Here is a 19402-nt window from a genome sequence, read left to right as displayed (position 1 = left end):
GCCCCAGCCAGGGTGGCTGCAGGGTCTGAGTGGATCCTGTCCATCCCCACCATGGCTCAGCTAGGCACCCAGGGCCATTTGCTGAGAAGGCTAGGGCTTTTCACCTGGGGGTGGGGACACTCACTCAGTGGGGACCAGGCTTCCAGGGTCTCGAGGGGCTCCTCAGCCTTTCCCCCAGAGATGACCTGCAAGCATAGCCTTGAGGTGAGGATAAGGCCACCAGGCTCCCAGCCCTGTCTCGAGGGAAGCGGCCCCAGTACTCACATTGGTCCTGCCTGGGCAGGTGTAGCCAGTACCTGCTCTCAGGGGCTCTGCTCTGGGCGGGCTCCCCCTGAGATCCATGAGTTTGACCTCTGGGGATTTCACGAGGTGCAGGGGCAGCCGGGAAGGGAAGGTGTGGGTGAACCTGTAGGGGGGAAAACAGGTGGTTATGGCTGCCTTGGGGGCGCCTGAGGGCACACAGCCCCTTCCCGCGGGGAGACAGAGAGCTGGAAGGCGGGATGGGATTCACTAGTTCACCAGCTCCCACCTGGATGTCTTCTGGAGGCGGGAGAGGAACTGGCCTGAGATGCTCAGCCGGGGATTGAAGAAGTTGTCCTCGGCCTCAGAGGCCTTCAGGTCTCTCAGGGATCCGTGGAAGGGCTCTAGGGCAAGATGCCGAGGGCGCCCTCAGAATCCCTCCAGCCAGCCAGCCCTGGGCCCAGGCAGACCCACAGACCAGCAGACAATCCTCAGAAACCCCCATCAATAGACAACACACACTTTGGGAGCAAATGGAGCAGGCAGAGAAACCATACAGCTGGGCCCCCAAGTAAAACACACGCCCTCCCACCACCCTCGCCAGTCCTGCCAGGGAAAGCCTAGCCCCAGAGAAGCCCACACTGAGCTCAGCCCTGGATGCTGCCCAGGCACGGGTCAGAGGGGGGCATGGTCTACCCTCAGGGTGGGCGTCAGTAAGTGTCTCGAAGTGGTGGCGGAGGAACTTCTCTTGCTCAGGGGTCTGGGGCAGGGAGCCGTTGGATACGCTTGGCACCTCGGGCTGGGACAACTCTTCTGTGGTACCTGGGCATCCTGGGGAGAGGAGAAGGGGGTCTGGGAGAGGGAGTGGGCAGGAGAGAACCATCAACACCATGAATCATGGCAGATGCTCTGAAAAAGCCACTGGCCACTTAACAATGGAGAAAGCTGGACCTGCCCATCACACACCCTGTTGCCACCAGGCGGAGAAGGAAGGGCTAATGCGTCTGTCTTCCAGGGGAGGAAACTGGTGCTCAGTGGCCACCAAATGCAGGGTTGATGTTGGGCCAGTGGTTATCTATCGTGACCAGCCCCTGGCCAGGCCCACACACTGCCCTTCCCCACATCTGGCCCCTACTTACCTGGTGTAGGGGGCGTCACATCAAACTGAGGGTCTGGGTCTGGCTGTGCAGGGGAGGAATGGATGGTGGTAAAGCTGCACTCCAAGTCGGCCTCTGACTCCCCTGAGTCTGGAAAACAGGGTGGGAGGGGTCAGGAGTCCAAAGCTGGGCCCTGACTGACTCAGGTAAGGCGCTCTGGGTCTCAGGGCTTCAGTTTCCTCATCTGCAGAAAGGGGATGATAAGACCGCCCCCTATTTTTATGGACCAGCAAGGCTACACTTCGAGGAAGGTGCAGAGCTGGGCTCCCACTGGTGGGAAGTTGGGCTCCAGAATTCTAGAGTGACAATAGCAGGGACCATGCCTGTCTCTGTGACAGACTCTGGGCTTCAGAAAGCCTTGGTCAAGGTCACCATCAGTGCCCAGAAAGGGACCTGGCCACATGAACAGACTACTGCAGGGTGTACTGCCTGGTGCTCACTCACCCTCAGGTGGCCTCTGGTCCTTCGAGTCGATGGAGGGGGCCCTGAGGTAGGAGTCACCTTGCTGGTCTCCTGGCGCCCTCTCTACTTCTTCCGCACAGTACTTGCTGCAGTGCCCGTGGGCATGGGGTGAGGGAATGATAATGTACTGGTTAGTAAACAAGTGGCCCCCACCCAGAACGCCTAGACATCTGCACCTGCTCCTGCTGGGAGTACAGCCTCACCTCTCCTGCCGCCTCCAGGGGCCCCTGCACCTTCTCCTGGAACCAGGAAGACAGGCTGCAGCAGAGGCTGCAGGGCTGGGCTCCTGCACCATCCGGGCTTCACCCCCCGCCCGCGTCCCTCCCACAGGCCCACTGGGAGAGTGGTTCTTCCACGATGTGCCTACCAGCTGAGGCTTCCTCTCTCCAACTAAGGTTCCCATTGGTGCAAAAGACACCCACCTGTCTGTCCCTGTGACTGTCACCTCTGTCTCCAGGGGGTAGATGATGAGCTCGCTGGCCTCAGAAGACTCCCTCTGTAGGGGTGGTAAGGAGGGAGGCCCACAGCCATTGTCCTGGGGACTCTCTGACTGGGGGGTAAGATAGCACAGACATCAGAGGCAGCTGTGGCAACCAGGGCCCTCCCAAGCTGCTAGGTGTTCCGCCAACACCGACGGTAACGGTAAAGATGTAGGTAGTGATGGCAGCCCTCACTGCTGGATGCTCCCTGTGAGCCAGGGCCTGGGCTGGGGCCATGAGGAGCTCACTCTCTGCTGCCCCTGCATTATCATCAGCCCCTTTACAGATAAGGAATAGGTATGGTTCGAACCCACTAAGAGTCTATTCATATGAAATCCAAGAACAGGCAAACCAATCCATGGTGAAAGAGGTCAGAATGCTGGTTACCAGGGCTTCCCTGGTGGCTCAGTGATTAAGAATCCGCCTGCCAATGCAGGGGACACGGGTTATAGCCCTGGCCCGGGAAGATCCCCCGTGCCGCGGAGCAACTAAGCTGGGCACCACAACTACTGAGCCTGCACTTTAGAGGCCGTGAGCCACAACTACTGAAGCCCGTGCGCGTAGAGCCCGTGCGCGTAGAGCCCGTGCTCTGCAACAAGACAATCCACGGCAACGAGAAGCCTGTGCACCGCAACGAGGAGTAGCTCCCACTCGCCGAATCTAGAGAAAGCCCGCGTGCAGCAACGAAGACTCAATGCAGCCAAAAAAAAAAAAAAAAAAAGAATGCTGGTTACCTCAGTGGGGTTACTGATTGGAAGAGACACAAGGCGGTCCTCCAAGATCCCCTTCCAAGAGGTAGAAAGTGCTCTATATTTTGACTTGGGTGGTGGATACATCGGTGTGTACACAGGTAGCAATTCATCAAACTATATATTTATGATTTATGCACATAACTATTTATATTATGCCACATAAGCAAACTTATATAATAGAATAAAAAAGAATTTTGTTTGAAAAATAATAGAATAAGAGCTAAAGTTGCTTCAGCACCTTTTAGGGCCCAGACCCTGTTTCTAGAACTGGATTACTGTAAAAGCCCCCTGTGCACTTTTTTTTTATGACCATTTTTAAAAATGACCTTTTCTGAAATCTTCTGTCACCTTTTTTTTTTTTTTAAATGGTTTTATTTATTTATTTATTTTTTGCCGTACGCGGGCCTCTCACTGTTGTGGCCTCTCCCATTGTGGAGCACAGGCTCCAGATGCGCAGGCTCAGTGGCCATGGCTCACGGGCCCAGCCGCTCCACGGCATGTGGGATCCTCCCGGACCGGGGCACAAACCCGCGTCCCCTGCATCGGCAGGCGGACTCTCAACCGCTGCGCCACCAGGGAAGCCCCAGTCACCTTTCTCTTTAAAAAATATTTATTTATTTGGCTGCGCCGGGTCTTAGTTGCCGCGTGCAGGATCTGTAGTTGCAGCATGCAGGCTCTTAGTTGCGGCATGACCAGGGATCGAACCCAGGCTCCCTGCACTGGGAGCACGGAGTCTTAACCACTGGACCGTCAGGGAAGTCTCTCTCTCTTTTTTGTTTAAATGACCATATTTTTGAAAATCAAAGCCCAGAGAATCAAGCCTTGCTGCAGGTTACAGAGCCGGGAAGGTGTAGGACCAGGGCTCCACCTGCTCAAATGCCCCCAACTCAGGCACAGGCCTGCCCTCGGGCCCAAGCTCTTAACCCCCGAGCGACCCCATCTTCCCGCTTTCTGGTCTGCCCTGGGAAGTTTCACTGTGCACCAGGTCCGAGGCTCACCCTACTGCCCTCTACCATCACATGTAACCCTTTCGCACCCCTGCAGTGGGACAGTCAGCTTTATCTTTAGAACGAGAGCACTGAGGCCCCAGGTCCTGCGCCGGCAGTCATGGTGCAGGGGCTGTAGGCCGGGCTGGGGCAGGCAGTCTATACCTCGCTCAGCAGGCCCGCCAGTCTCTGCGGCTCCACTGTATCTAGAATAGAATCCTCTAGGCTCTCGGGCTTCATGGGGGTAAAGTAGCAATCCAGGTCCCGGGCATCCAGGATGGTCTTGAGAGGCTCCTGGTCAGCCCGCTCCGCCCAGCGGCCATGTGGCTGGTAGCTGCGCTTGGCGTGGAAGGCCGAGCTGTCTGCCACATCATCATCTCCTAGCTGAGGGTGACAGGGGACGGTCAGGCAGCTAGCCAAGTGCTCACCAACTCCAGTGAGGGCCCGGGACACTGCACGGACCTGCATCCAGCCTCGTGGCTTTAAACATCAATCAGAAACAACTTCCAGATATTTGTTTCCAGCCTGAACCTTGTTCTTAAACTTTGGAAGTGCACATGCAACTGCTCCACATCTCCACATGGATGTTTAGTGATCTTTCAAAGCAAACATGTTGAAGACAACAACTGACCTTCCCCCTAAACCTATTCCTCCTAACGCCTTCCCTGTCTCAGTGATTCTTTGCAGCTGCTCAGGCCCCAAACCTTGAGGTTCTCCTTCATTCCTCTTATTCTGTCCCTCACACTTCCCATTGTATTTCTTCAACTCTGCCACCCAAACACATCCAAGATATGGCCACTTCTCTTCCACGGTCCCTAACCCTAACCCTGGTCCTGCCCACCACTGCCTCCTACCAAGACTTGCTTGAGAGACAGTGGAGGGTGGGTGCTTGACAACTTAGGCTCTGGAGCCAGCCTTCTAGGGTCGACCCCACCTCCCCTAATTCCTAGCTTGACCCCAGATAAGTTACTTAACCTCTCTGGGCCTCAGTTCCCTATCTGTGAAATAACAGGGGATATGAAAAGCCCGTACATCCAGGAGGATTAAACAATACATATAAAAGACTCAATAGAACCTGTACAGAGTAAGTGTTCTGTGAATATTTGTTGGATGTAACTCCAATTGTAATATGCACTGGTAAGGGAAAGCTTGGGGGCCTGAGAGAGCACAGCCACATGCCTGACCTGGTCAACAGTGCAGGGGCTGATAACAGGAAGGATTTCCCTGAAGAGCTGACACTTAGGCTTTGATTTGAGGTCTGACATTGTTCCTGAAATAAACCCTTCAACCTGGGGTTTAGGATTCTGCTGCCAACTTCTAACCCACCAGCGCCTGGCCTGCCCCTCCCTCAATTAATGATCACTCATTCAATCCTACCTTCATCTTGGTCCCTCTCTTTCTCTCACATCCAGTTGTTTGGCTCCACTTTCAAAATCCATCCAGAATCCAACCACTTCTCCCCTCAGGTCCAGCCTCCAACCTCTCCTGTCAGGATTATCACAGCAGTCCCCTCCCTGGTCCCCCTGCTTGCCCCTCAAGGTCTGTTTTGCCCAGGCAGCCATAGGGACCTGTTAACACCTGAGTTAGAACATGACCTTCCTTGGCTCAGAGCTCTCCCTCCTGTCCATCTCACTCAGCACTACAGGGGAAGAAATAAGTGGAGAAGGACAATAAGGGGTGTTGAGGGGACGCAGCAAGCCCACACGGTTCCTCACCACCTGGCCCCCACTGCCTCTCCGAGCCCTTCTCCCCCATTCTGCCCTCATTCACCCTCGACCCAGGCATCGGGCACTTCCTGGAACACGCTAATAAGCATGATCCTGCCTCACGGCCCTCACCCTTGCAGACTGGTCTCTCTGCCTGGAACATTCTTTCCCAGGATCTGTATTTCTCACTTGCTTTAATTCTGCTCAAATACGTGAAGTCCTCCTAGTGAAGCCTTTTCTTTTTACCCTAAAATTGTCACCACCCCCAACACTTTGTATTTTCCTTCTCAACTTTTTTGTCCTCCATAGCACTGATTATCAGTTCCCCAAACACTATATAATTTACCTGTTTAATGTGGCTATTGTCCACCTCCCGAAGTAGAGAATGAGCCTGTGAAGGCAGAGATTTCATCTGCCCTGCTGGTTGCTGTATCTAAGGGCCACAGCAAGGCCTAGCCCAGGGTAGGCACTCAGTAAATATGTGTTGCATGAAAGAAGGACTGTCTAAGCGGAGAGTGGAAGGATGACAGGGGTTCTCCAGGGAAAGGAGACATGTGGAGGGGAAAAGTGTTCCCAGAAGAATGAGGAACATGGAGGAGGGCACCCCTTCTTTGTCCGCTCCTAGGCGTCCCACTCTCCGGGCAGACTCACCAGCCGCTTTGCCCAGAGTGGCAGCTTGCCGTTGGTCAGCAGGCACCGAGGATCTGGAGAGACACATGGAAACCATGCAAAGAGAATAAGCAACCCAAGAGACAACGGGTAACATAAACAGCAGTTCTCCAGAGACAACACAGGAAACGACAGACATCCAAAGATGGTCAACCTCACTAACTGTCAGGGAAGTGCGAATTTAAACAACGGGATATAATGTTTTACCCTAAGACTGACCAAAATTAAAATGCTTCAAGCTATCAAATGTTGGCAAAAGTGTGGGGAAACGGAGGGCTTAACACTGACTGCTGGGTGGGGCAGTAACTGGATTTGGAGGGCCGCTGGGGTTCTCTTTTAAAATAAAAAGTATATCCGACTTCCCTGGCAGTCCAGTGGTTAAGACTCTGTGCTCCCAATGCAGGAGGCATGGGTTCAATCCCTGGTTGGGGAATAAAAATCCCATATGCCACATGGCACGGCCAAAAAAAAAGTGTATTAACCCCAGGATCTAGCAATGCCAGTCCTCGGCCTGAGGCCGAGGAGTGGTCAGCACAGCCTCATTCACAACAGTGTAAAGTTAGAAAACACACAAGTGCCCACCCAGAGCAAAATCACTGGTTATGCTTCTGGTTAAAAGAGGGAGGCTTCTGTTTTGTATTCACCAACCTACAGGTCAGTAAGATAGTTTTGAGAAGAAAAAGATACAGAATGATATCTGCAGTATAATACGATTTGTGGACACAGATGTTTCCTATGGATATCCACATGTGTATATTAATGTTCAGGAAAAGGCCTATAAGGGTTCACACCAAACTCATCAAAGTGGCCACCTGGGAGAGGACGCTGGATTGGATGTGTGGGTGGTGACAAAGAGAATGAGCTTACTCTCTATTTGATTGTTTCCCAAGGCTGAATCCTCACACTGCTGTTGCCTACTAGTCAGCCATCCAGTTGGCCCCTGCCTGTTTCCTCCTTCTTGGCAGCCCACTACCCTCGCTAAGAGCACCCAGTGCTGGTCACTGTTCCCAGCCTCTCTCACAGCTGGAGCAATCATGGCCAATGGGACCTGTGAGAAGCCTGCAGGGGCTTCTGGGAAAGAGTTTCCTCTGTACAGGAGATTCCAGGAGGGAATGTCCTCTTTCAACCATGTCTCTGAGGACACAGTGGGGGAAGGGGAAGCTGGGACAAAGTGAGAGAGTAAAACTGACCTATATAAGCTACCAAATGTAAAATGGATGGCTAGTGGGAAGCTGCTGCGTAGCACAGGGAGATCAGCTCAGTGCTTTGTGATGACCTAGAGGGGTGGGATAGGGAGGGTGGGAGGGAGGGAGGCTCAAGAGGGAGGGGATATGGGGATATATGTATACATATAGCTGATTCACTTTGTTGTACAGCAGAAACTAACACAACACTGTAAAGCAATTATACTCCAATAAAGACGTGAAAAAAAAATGTCTCTGATGCCTAGAACTTAAGCAGCCATCTTGTAACATGGGTCTAAGCCAAGGCGATATGCAGAGGGGCAGAAATTTATAGAGCGCCTGGCCTCTCATAAAGTCGCTTAGCTACTACTCTCCCTTCTGCCTGAACAAGAGAATCTGGTCTGTCCTCTGGTGAACATCACCCTGTTTACCCCTGGGACACACCCACCCCTCGCCTTTGGTCAGGTGGTTCAAGTGGAGCTGACTAAAGCCTCCTACCCTCAGGGATGACCACATAACTCAGGCCTGGCCAATCACAGTGACTCAGAAATGGGCAGGTGACTCACAGCAGGAACATGAGTCATGAACACAGGACTTTGAGCTATTAGGAAAGAAGTGCTCTCTTTTCTAGAATGTTATAACCTTGAGCTGCTGGGGATACTTTGCCCCTTGTACAGGGAGATTCTGCCTGAGCGCAAAGTCAACATGGAGAAAAGCAAAGCCAGGAGACAGAGATACATCTATTTCTTTAACATCACCTGACTACCTGGATCCAGCCATGCCTGAACCAATACTCTCAAATTTTCATTTACAAGAACCAATAAATTCTCTTTCCAAATTAAGCCAGTGAGAGAGTCTAGGTGCTATTACCCTGAAAAAGTCCTGACTGATATGATTACTGAGCTTCAATATGTGCCAGGCTGTGAAAACAGAGTAGTGGCCAAAACCCAGCAACGATCCCTACACTGAGAGGTCAAAATAGGGCCCCTTTCCTAACCTGGATCCAAACTCTCTTTTGATGGTGTCTTTAGTAACTCTTCAGGTTCACATTCTTCCTCCAGCTTATCCTCCGTCTGCTCTCCAGGGCTTAGGGAGCAAATCTCGTTGGGCATGGATGCATATGTCTCCTGCCTGAAGCCGGGAAAAAGGACAGCAAGGAGAGAAACATAGGTAAATGGGGTGGTAGAGGGGACCTGCCTAGGGCTGGGCCCTGTGCTGGGGTCCATGTGAACATACTCTTGGCTTCTGGTCAAGATGGTGCTGGAAGGTCTCACCTGCCACACCCCCTCTGCTAGAAACATACTGCCACAAAAAATGAGACGTAACAAAGGCTGGGCTCAAGAAATACGACAAACTCTTCAAGGGCCACAGCAATGGAACAAAAAGCAAAGCAGATGATAGTAGGGCATGAGTCCTGAGCTGCTGGCTTCTGTTCTAGGAAGTGGGGTTAGCAATGAGGTTTTAGCTCCACAAGCCAAAGAGCTGCCCACTCTCTTGGTGCCTAGATCTGCATTACCTCAAGATCACTGCAAAATAGATGGCCCATGTCAGGCCTGGTCCCCGTGGGGAAGCAATGCAAAGCCTCAAGACACAGAGAGAGAGATAGGGACAGCTCTGGAGGCGGAAGAGAAGAAAATTCAAAACCTCCCACTCCAACTGAAACTTCCAAACCAAAATCCCAAATCAAAAACCAGAACAGGAATTCACTCCAAATAAAACTGGTCTTGCAACATAAAGACTTAAGAAATATGTTTAGGAAACTCAAAGATATAAGTGAAGGAATAACTTACATTAAAAGATTAAGAAGGGCTTCCCTGGTGGCGCAGTGGTTGAGAATCTGCCTGCTAATGCAGGGGACACGGGTTCGAGCCCTGGTCTGGGAGGATCCCACATGCCGCGGAGCAACTAGGCCCGTGAGCCACAACTACTGAGCCTGCGTGTCTGGAGCCTGTGCTCCACAACAAGAGAGGCTGCGATAGTGAGAGGCCCGCGCACCACGATGAAGAGTGGCTCCCGCATGCCACACTAGAGAAAGCCCTTGCACAGAAACGAAGACCCAACACAGCAAAAATAAATAAATTAATTAATAAACTCCTACCCCCAACATCTTAAAAAAAAAAAAAGATTAAGATAGGACTTCCCTGGTGGCACAGTGTTTAAGAATCTGCCTGCCAACGCTGGGGACATGGGTTCAAGCCCTGGTTCGGGAAGATCCCTCATACCGCAGAGCAACTAAGCCCGTGTGCCACAACTACTGAAGCCCGCACATCGAGAGCCCATGCTGTGCAACGAGAAGCCACCGCAGTGAGAAGCCCGCGCACTGCAACGATGAGTAGCCCCAGCTCGTCGCAACTAGAGAAAGCCCGTGTGCGGCAATGAAGACCCAACGCAGCCAAAGATTAAAAACAAACAAAAAAAAAAAACCTTAAAAAAAAAAGATTAAGAAGACATCTCTGCTCCACTGGACCCTTCTCTGATCTCCTCCCTCCCCACCACGGGCTGGGTGGGCTGGGTCTGGGGCCTCCTCTGGTCCCCACAGCCACCTGGGGCTTCCCACCAGAGTGCTCATGGGCTCTCCAAGCACTTTTGCTTTTACACTTCAAAACCCTTCTCATATGCATTATTGTAACTTCCTATTCAAAGTACATCTCCCCTTCTAGGCCCCGAGGGCACAAAGGGCAGGGCCAGGGGCTGTCTGGGCCGTGGTTGCTTCCCTAGCCTCACTCCTCACGGGGCCCAGGGCAGGAAGACATCCCTCTGGTGAATGGACAGGTGGCTGCCAGGACCTGGGGTGGCTGCTCCAGTTCCTGCCCTTCGTGTTCTCCTGCTGCTGCTCACGGTGGTCAATCTCCAGCAAGTGCTGCTTCATGCAGCTGGTGATCTCCGGGCCCAAGTGCCAGATGAACACGCAGCTGCAGAGGCCAAGGAGGGATGTGGAAGAGGGAGGAACAGTGAATATGGAAGCCATCTGACCCCAGAGCCACCTGGTTCACCACTGACAAGACCTTATTTCCTGGCCCGGAAAACAACCCTCATCAGCTTAGCACAGGGCTCTGGACCAAGTCAGGTCTACACCCTGGGAGGGGTCCAGGGCATCCCAGCAAACCAAGGCTGCTCTGAAGACCCTGAGACCCAAGGAAGGGGGCTGTGAGGAAGGAGTGTAGTATTGATAAACTGAAGAGAGCGTCAAAAGGGACTTCCTTGGATACCAACCATGTGCTAAGGAACTTATATCATCTCATTTGACTCTCACCATACGATTTTCAAGGTAGATGGGGTCATCTCTCTTTTACAAAGTCAGAGAGGGGAAATATAAGTGGCAGAGCTAGGATTTGAACTCAGGGCTGGGCACACACTATCGGAGGAGAGTAAGCTGGCATGCTCAGAGAGCTCTCTGCACAGGCAGGCTGTGGGCATGGGGTGCCGGTGTCTGAGCCCTTGCTCTCCCAGCAGGATAGGTCCCACCCACTCCCAGAGGGAGGTCCAGCTGGGGCAGCCTCCAGGCCTTTCCCACCTGTCTCCGGATACTGTGATCAAGTGACGACAATCGTAGGTGAACTTCATGCCGGTGACGATTTCTGCAAGCAGAGCAGAGAAGCCGTGCTGGCCTTCTGAGCCAGAAGGCTGGGCTGGGGTAGGTGGGGAGGTGTCCCAAGCAAGGAGGCAAACCCACCTGAATGGCCAAACATCTTGGCAACGCACTCCCCGGAGTAAAAATCAATCACCGAGATGCTTTTGTCAGAGCAGCTTGTGGCCAGGAAGGTGCCTGAGGGGTCCACATGGACCTGCCGAGAAGAGGACCCACGTGACACTTGGGCTGCCTCCTTCTGGAATAGGCCTGGGTCTCAACACACAACCCCACTAACTGAGGAACGCCTTGTGCTGGGCGCTTGGCACATGGACTCAGGTAACCCTCACGACACACACCATGGTAGGCAGAAGCTCCTGCTCCCATTTCACAGGTGAAGAAATTACCAACCACAACAATGGTACTAATGGCAGCCAGGCCCTGTGCTAAGAGCTGTACGTGTGTGAACTTATTTCCCCCACAGAACCCTGTGATAGAGGCAATTTTTATTTGCATTTTACACATGATGAAACAGGTTCGAGAGGAGATGACATTTGCTCAAGGTCACAGCCCGAGGCAGAGCTGTAAGAGGGTCTGACCCTGGAGCCTGAGCTCATAACTCCCCTAGTCCAGAGGCTCTTGAGAAGGTCCCCACCTCATCCTGGATAACATAGACAGGGGCAAGCCTGGAGAGGCCTCTCTGATTCCTCCCACCACACTCTATTGCCACTCACAATGGAAGCCACTTAAATGTCCCCACGTGGGGAAGGATTCAGTAAATAAAGGTAGAGCAGTCAGGGCCAGCCCTGGCTCCCAAGCACCCTTGGGCAGCCAGGCCTGAGTAGATGCTGGCTGGCATGTGATCCTTTCATCCCTCTGATCAGGTGCCAAGGAGGACCCAGGTCTCCGGAGGCCCAGCAGGGCAGGAGACAGACAGGGGGGCCTTGTGTGTGGGTGTCTGTGTACGGTTTTCACCCGGGGCCCCAGCTCCTCACCTTCAGCAGGGACCCTTCATCACCCTGGGAGCCCTTGTAGCACTTCTTCTGCTTCCCGTTCATGGTGTTGTAGACTCTGGGAAGGAGAGAGCAGAAGTGGCTAACATGGCCCTGCCCACCGCCCTCTCTTGCTCCCTTGTTCCAACCTTACCTGCTGCCCTCCTCTCCCCTGGAAGCCCCCAGTACCTCCTATCCCCCACCCGATGCCTGGACTGAAACCCCGTATCAGGGAATGAGACCCTGTCTTGGGCTGAGGTCACAGAGGTTACGTCTTGGGGTGTCCACTGAGCTAACATCCATCTCCCTGCCACACAGCGAGCTGAGTGCCTGGCACCCAACTTGAGTGAGCAAATGAAGGAGACGGAGAACCTCTCTGCACATGCTTATTCCCCCACATCCTTCCCAGTTTAAGCTCAGACGTCCCTTCCAGCGACCCCAGGTAGGGTCGGATGTCCTCCCAGGGCCCCCCAAAGCCCCTGGGCTCTCTGCATCCCAGCCCTGACCACTCTGTGCTGTCACTGTCTGGTCAGTCTGTCTTCTCCTCCACTGCACTGTGAGCTCCACGAAGGCAGGGCCTGTGACTCCCCCACTGTCCCTCCCAGACAGGAGCTCAGGGAACGAGGATGATTAGTTTATGAGCCACATGAGCAGCTCTCAGTTGCCCCACACAGGCTCCTGAGATCTAGGAGAACCCTCTGTTTGACCTGGAGACTAGGCCTGGGTGAACCCAGCTCCTAAGAAACACCCACTGGGTCCCACCACTCCACCCAGCTTCTCAGGGACCAGGTGAGCAGGGGGAGGAAAGCAGAGCGCTCATGAGAAGACAGACCCAACCAGGTCCCACTTAGTCTGGCTGACTAAGAGTGCAGGGCAGTTCCTCACCTTACGTTGCGGTCCTGGCAGGCCACAGCCACGTACTTCTGGGTAATGTCAATGTCCATGTCATACAAGGTGGTCTTCTCTGCCACGTGGTGGGTACGGACAAAGTGTAGTCCATCTGAGGCCTGGCAGGGCAGGCAGGGCCTTCAGAGGATACCCCTGACAAGCCCCCTACCCAGCTCCCAAGGAGGCTGCCCCACTCTACCTGCTGGGCACTGCGGAAGTAGATGCTCTTGTCTGCCCCACAGCTGATCATCTGGATGTCCTTGTGGCCTGGAGGAGGAAGCAGTGCCTTAGGCAGGGCTGGGCCACTGCTGGGCCCAACTGGGGCTGGGGATCCTAGCTAGGGAACTCTACTATAAGGGCACTCCGCTGGGGGTCAGAGAGGGTTTCCCGGAGGAGGTGAGGTGAGTGCTGGGTGCCAGTAGGACTCTATAAACTGTGAGCTCTGTGTGAGGGGGGCACAGATGGTGCAGTGGGCAAGGCAGGAATCTGCAGAGCAAGAGCAGACAGGGAAACAGAAGCCAGGGACACAGCAGGGGCACCATGTTTAATTTGGGATTTGGAGAGGTGACTCTGGCCTCACAATGGAGGCGTCAGTGAAGCAGGGAGCAAGAGGAGACAGGCAGACCACTGGGAGGCTCACACCATCAAGAAGGATCAGAGTATCCACACAGGGGCTTCCCTGGCGGTCCAATGGTTAGGACTCTGCGCTTCCACTGCAGGGGGTACAGGCTCGATCCCGCAAGCCATGCGGTGCAGCCGAAATAAAAAGGAATATCCACACAGACTTCGGGCCAGGTCCTGTGCCACATGCCTCCCCTTCCTGACTGTTACCAGCCACTTGTACAAATGTGAACCCAGGGGCTCAGAGTCACACAGTCCTTGTCCCAGGGTGCAGAGAGTCAAGATGGGGCCAGGGCTGGTCCCAGGCATTCTCTGGTTAAACACTGTGCTCTGAAGCCAGGCTTCCTCTCCGAGCCTCAGCTCCCGTCTGTTCAATAAGCCTGTATCAGCCACTGCCCCGTGGAGTGGTATGAAGCCCTTGGGACAGTGGCTGATACCTGGTAAGCACGATCGATGTTCTTACTTTTATTCTTCTTTCTTTATAGAATAAGAATAATCACAGCACAAATACCTTGCAGAGTTGTGGTGAGGATGAAGAGACAGAACAAATATAAAACATGTACAACCTTGGTACAATAGACACTGCTCCTTCATGACAGGACATTTGAGAGCACCCAGGCCCGACATACAAGTTAAGATGTTACTCGAGCAGAAGTCATTGGTTTATAGAAGGGAACGAGTCCTATGTTGGCGAGGAATCCAGAGAGGGCCTGCAAGTTACCTCTGGTAATGTTTTGCTTCTTAACCTGGGGTGGTGAGTCAAGTATTTAGCAATATTAGGACTAGGACCAATCAGAACAGTTGCTGGCTATAAACAATGGGTGTGTCTAGTTCAGACCTACTGACTATGAACCTTGATGTGGATATTCATTGTATTATTCTGTAAACTATTCACAGATTTTTCTGTTCACTTTTTTGGATATGTTTCATAGAAAAGAATTAAGAGACTGATTCATTCTTTAGCTGGATAGCTTCAGACAGTTTCCGACTGGCTGGTGCCCAGTTTATATGAACCATCAATGTTTTGAGTGTAACGCCCAGTTGAGTCAGCCCAGCCAGAGTAGGGCTCACAGGACTGGTTTTAGGATGTACATCCTCTCAGACCGGCTGGGGCTTTAACAGAGGCCCATGCCTTCAGAAGGTGACCTAAAGGACCGACTCCTGGGCCATCCCCTTGGCCAGTTATCACCTCTCCTGGATCCAGACCATTCATTAAAGGTGAGGTCACTGCTGGCCAAACTGCTAGATTTACCAATCTATTCTAACTACCTCTACCCTATGGAATGGGATGGTCTGAACAGTGTTTTACAGGTGTCTGAGAAGTTTGAGCTGATCAGCTTTTGTCAGGTCCTCATCAAGACATAGCAAACGTGTTAACCTGTTTTTGCCCAGCTCCCGACCACCTGAGTTAGACAGAGACAGGGCAGAAAGTGGGGAAGACCACGGACATTAATACATTCTCAGCCACAAGATTATATGTACAAAACACTTCATAGTCAAGAACTTGGAGTCAGTGGACGTATTCCATGAATGGATTCTTCTTGAATATAGTTTTGAACATGTTCTTGGGTTCTGATCAGTTAAACCCCCACAGGGCCTACTTCCCCTCTTCTTGGAATCCCTTAGGGCCAGGGATCTCTGTACTGGATCTTTCAAGTCTTGGAGGGATCCCTTCAACTGCCTGGTTGAGCGAGGGCTATAAAGAAGGACAGCCTTATGCAAAATACCAGGCCTGCACCTACTGGCTGTGTGACTCTGGCTGTAAAGTACAGTAACTGCTGGGGCAGTGCAAGGATCACATCACCCAGCACAGAATTAGTCTCCAGCAATTGTCACCGTCATCTATTTTTCAGCCAAGGTCACCCAAACCCATTCCACCTTGGACTGGCATTCTGATTTCTTTCTGCGGACTAGCACTCACCTAATGTCAGTCCTCCTGGATCAGGGGTGGAGGCAGGTGGAGGCTGGGGGCACACGAGTCACACCCAGCCCAAGAGGATACTCCAAAGCTCTGGCACCAATAACTGTTCTGGAAAGGGCAGGTGCCTCAAGCCAGCACAAGGTAAGTCAGCTACCAATTTCTGCCAAAATTGACAGGAAGAGGGGAAATCTCTTTCCAGCGGCACAGTGACCACTGAGATCCTGCCCACGAGAGAAAGGCACAGCTGACAGAGGGAGAGAGTTCAGGTAACTTTAAAAAATTCAACTTTTGGGGACTTCCCTAGTGGTCCAGTGGTTAAGACTCTGTGCTTCCACTGCAGGGGGCACGGGCTCAATCCTTGGTCCGGGAACTAAGATCCTGCATGCCACGTGGAGCAGCCAAAATAAATGATACTCCAAAAGCATTAAAAAAAATTAGTCTAAAAAAGTTTTTTTTAATAAGTAAATAAATAAAAATGCAATCTTTGGATCCAGCTGTGCCTGAATCCAGAGCTTGCCTCTCCCTTTTCTCTCTAAGCTAAAGGTGGCTTTCGCTGTTACGTGCAGTCAAAGGAGCCCATCTAATGAGGCACAGGACGCAGAAGGAAAGGGCTCACCAGCAAACTTGATGGCTGTGATGGAGGAGGAATGGTCATCCAGGGTCTGCTCCAGGTTGTAGTTCTTCTCCACGTTCAGCACGTGGATCAGTCGGTCCCGACTGGCTGAGGCCAGCAAGCTCAACCCTGTGGATGGAAAGGGTGCCACTGGGTTTCTGGGAGGCTGCTTGATGGCCTGGTCTCCCAGAGAGCAGTGTGACCGAGCTTTCCTGGCCTTGAAGAAGGAGTTCGGTTTCTTAACTGCAGTCAACTTGCCACAAACCTGGAAAGGGGCCACTCCCCCACTCTGTGCAGTCTTTCCCCAGAGCCCCAAACCCTGGCATTTCACATCCCTTGCCACCAGCTCCTGCAGGATGAATCTTGATGCACACGTGGACACTCCTCCACTTGTGCCCACACCAGACATTCCAGCAGAGCCCAGCATTCCTCCCTACCAAGTCCAGCTACTTGGCAGCCACGTGAGACCCTGCCAACTTCTCAACCTCCCCAAAACACTGCCCCCTCACTCTCTGAGCTCTGGCTACACGAGCCTCATCTAGGCCCTACTGACCACATGCTGCCACCTTTCCTTCAGCCACTGGACCTTCGTGCTGGCCCCCTCAGACAGTGCCTAGCCTGGACACCTGCTATGTCTGAGCCCTAACACATGACCTGAGGTGGAGGGGAGCTCGGGAGAGGTGTACTGAATGAAAAGAAATTTAAAGAAAATTTGGTGGGGCAGAGGGTGTGGGGGAAGGAAGAGCATGGGAAAGAACATTAACATTATCAGGACATAACTCCACCTACATTATATTCCTGCCAAAAATGTATCATCGGAATCAAATCATGAGGAGAACAACAAACCCAAATTGAAGGAAATTCTAAAAAATGACTGATCTATATTCTGCAGAAAGCCAAAGTCATAAAGACAAATTAAATAAGGCTGTGGAAATATTCGAAAACAAAGGTGACAAGAGAGCCACAACAACTGAAGTGTGAACCTGGACTGGAAAAACAAAGGTGCTGTAAAGGACAGCATTGGGACAACTGGCAAAACGTGAATAAGAACCCCAGACAGATGACAGATTTGATAAGATGCACATTTGATAAGTGCACTGTGGTCATGTAAATAGACGTCCCCATTCCTAGGAAATGCTCACAGAAGCATTTAAGGGTGAAAGCGCAGCATGCCTGCAACTTACTCTCAAGTAGTTCAGCAAATAATAATAATAATATACACGCTTTAATAATAATAATGCACATGCTATTATTTTATTACAAGTGTATTAAAAGTGCGCAAATACATAGAAATGGAAAGAGGGGAAGCAGATAATTCTGTCACAGGTCAGACAGGATTTAAAAGAAAAAACTTGGGGAGCCTGGGTGAAGAGGCTACAGATATTCATTATAATATTCTTGCAATTTTTCTGTAAGTGTCAAACTTTTTCCAAAGAATATGTTTGACTACTGATCTATCTTTATCTTCTCCAGCAGAGGAGGAGCTCATTCATATATTCACTCATTCAACCTTCACCTCTTTAGCCTGAGCTCTGTTCGGGGCACTGGGGACCAGGGTAAACAAGTCGAGTCTTGCCCTGTCATTTACGGTCCCACCAGACACCAACTACTCCTCCCTGTGGTTCTGCCAGGCAGGCTGCTCCCCTGCCATGGGCTCACCTGTCTCAGGCTTGGAGTACTCCAGGCACAGCACCTCAGCATCATGGGCCTCCACCTTGACCAGCTCGTCCATGAAGTGCAGCTCGTGGATCCTGAGAGATACACACTCCCTGCTGTACCCTGCCTGGCGCCCCCACCCCTCAGCTCCAGGTGCTCTGCCACTACCAGAAAAGGTCAGAGCAGCCAGGTAGGTGACGTGGAGAACACCCTACCCTGGCCAAGTAGTCTACAGGTGCCCAACCAGTTTCTCATCTAAAAACCTGCCAAGCCTGCGAGAACCTCAGCGGGCACCCCGCCCCTTCTGGTTCCATGGGTAACACCTAGGATGGTCTTCTGGGGGAACAAAGGTTAGGATAGGGATATATCAGAGGTGATTCCTGGGGCTGGGGCAGGGGTCAGAGGTCATACTCAAGGATAGGACCCATGGGTGGGAACATTTGATTCTAATCTCTCATTCTTTTTTTTTTCTTTTTTCTGGTTGCACTCTGTGGCTTGTAGGATCTTAGTTCCCTGACCAGGAATTGAACCCAGGCCCTCAGCAGTGAAAGCGTGGAGTTCCTAACCACTGGACCCCCAGGGAACTCCCTCTCATTCTTAAAAAGTCTCAGATCCAGACTTTCCTCACATTCTTGCCAAATGAAATCAGACAACAGGTCATCCAGGACTGAAATAAGAAACAATAATTCCAGCTTCTCCACTCTCTACCCGTGTGACCTTAGCCAAGCCACTTGGCCTCTCTTTCCTCAGGGAACCCATCTGAAAGTGGAGTGAATAACAGCACCTACGCCAGAGGGTCGGTGAGAGGATTAAATCAGTCAATACCCATGGTACTCAGGCCAGCGGCCAGCCTGGGGGAAGATCGCTATGCCCACGTTACCTCTCCTCACTGTTTTCACCATTCACAGCCAAGTGCTGTCAACGGGAGCAGCCCCCTGACACGTTCAGTTTGCCTCATGCAGTGATTGACATCACAACAGTTGCCAACATTTAAAAACCATGGAACTTCACAGAAAAAGTCTGCACTTTATGTTCTTCTTAGACAATGGGAAGATCTGACAACCTGGAGGCTATACTACTGGTGCTGCGTGGTGGCTGCCCCGTTATGCGGCACATGCTCTCCAGTGCCCCAGTCCCTCCCATTCTGCAACAGCTCCACTACCCAGGGGGTCATAGCTGACATTCGCCACCTTAAACCTGATCCCTGTGACAGGACTCATATTCTGTCAGCACCTATTGGGCCTGTCACATCTTGAAAAACCTCTGCAGGGTGGTAAACAGCCCGAGCCCTCAGATGTCCCATCCTCTGGTCCCTCTCTCAGGGCCACCAGAAATGCCAAGCTCCAGCTGGCATCTTCTCTGATGGTTCAGCAGTGGTACCATGTGGCTGAGAAGGTGTCACCATGCCCGAGAGTCATGCAAGTTTGCCTGTCCACCCTGCAGGCAGAGTTCACATGGCCCAGCTGCTGAGGCCCCAGTAGCTACCCTGATCTACCCTGAGCTAGCCC

The 19402-nt window shown here is 52.2% G+C and overlaps 1 protein-coding gene across 1 annotated transcript in view; it reads right to left on the bottom strand.

The window, feature by feature from the left end:
- The window catches only part of WDR62 (WD repeat domain 62), a 46745-nt gene that overhangs the window by 3596 nt on the left and 23747 nt on the right, over positions 1 to 19402 (bottom strand). Inside the window, exons 12-29 of the mRNA XM_079906805.1 lie at positions 17898 to 17989; positions 16242 to 16367; positions 13283 to 13350; positions 13081 to 13202; positions 12199 to 12274; positions 11309 to 11420; positions 11150 to 11213; positions 10422 to 10547; positions 8633 to 8766; positions 6434 to 6486; positions 4242 to 4460; positions 2282 to 2409; positions 1842 to 1945; positions 1380 to 1487; positions 937 to 1092; positions 530 to 644; positions 265 to 406; positions 125 to 185 (exon numbers count right to left, since the gene is read on the bottom strand). Coding sequence (XP_079762931.1) covers positions 125 to 185; positions 265 to 406; positions 530 to 644; positions 937 to 1092; positions 1380 to 1487; positions 1842 to 1945; positions 2282 to 2409; positions 4242 to 4460; positions 6434 to 6486; positions 8633 to 8766; positions 10422 to 10547; positions 11150 to 11213; positions 11309 to 11420; positions 12199 to 12274; positions 13081 to 13202; positions 13283 to 13350; positions 16242 to 16367; positions 17898 to 17989 — 2006 coding nt within the window. The remainder of the gene's footprint in view (positions 1 to 124; positions 186 to 264; positions 407 to 529; positions 645 to 936; positions 1093 to 1379; positions 1488 to 1841; positions 1946 to 2281; positions 2410 to 4241; positions 4461 to 6433; positions 6487 to 8632; positions 8767 to 10421; positions 10548 to 11149; positions 11214 to 11308; positions 11421 to 12198; positions 12275 to 13080; positions 13203 to 13282; positions 13351 to 16241; positions 16368 to 17897; positions 17990 to 19402) is intronic.

The sequence above is a fragment of the Stenella coeruleoalba genome, assembly GCF_951394435.1.
Source record: "Stenella coeruleoalba genome assembly, chromosome: 20".
Lineage (NCBI taxonomy): Eukaryota > Metazoa > Chordata > Mammalia > Artiodactyla > Delphinidae > Stenella > Stenella coeruleoalba.
Note: the sequence above shows the minus strand (reverse complement) of the source record. Positions and strands in the feature narration are given on the sequence as shown.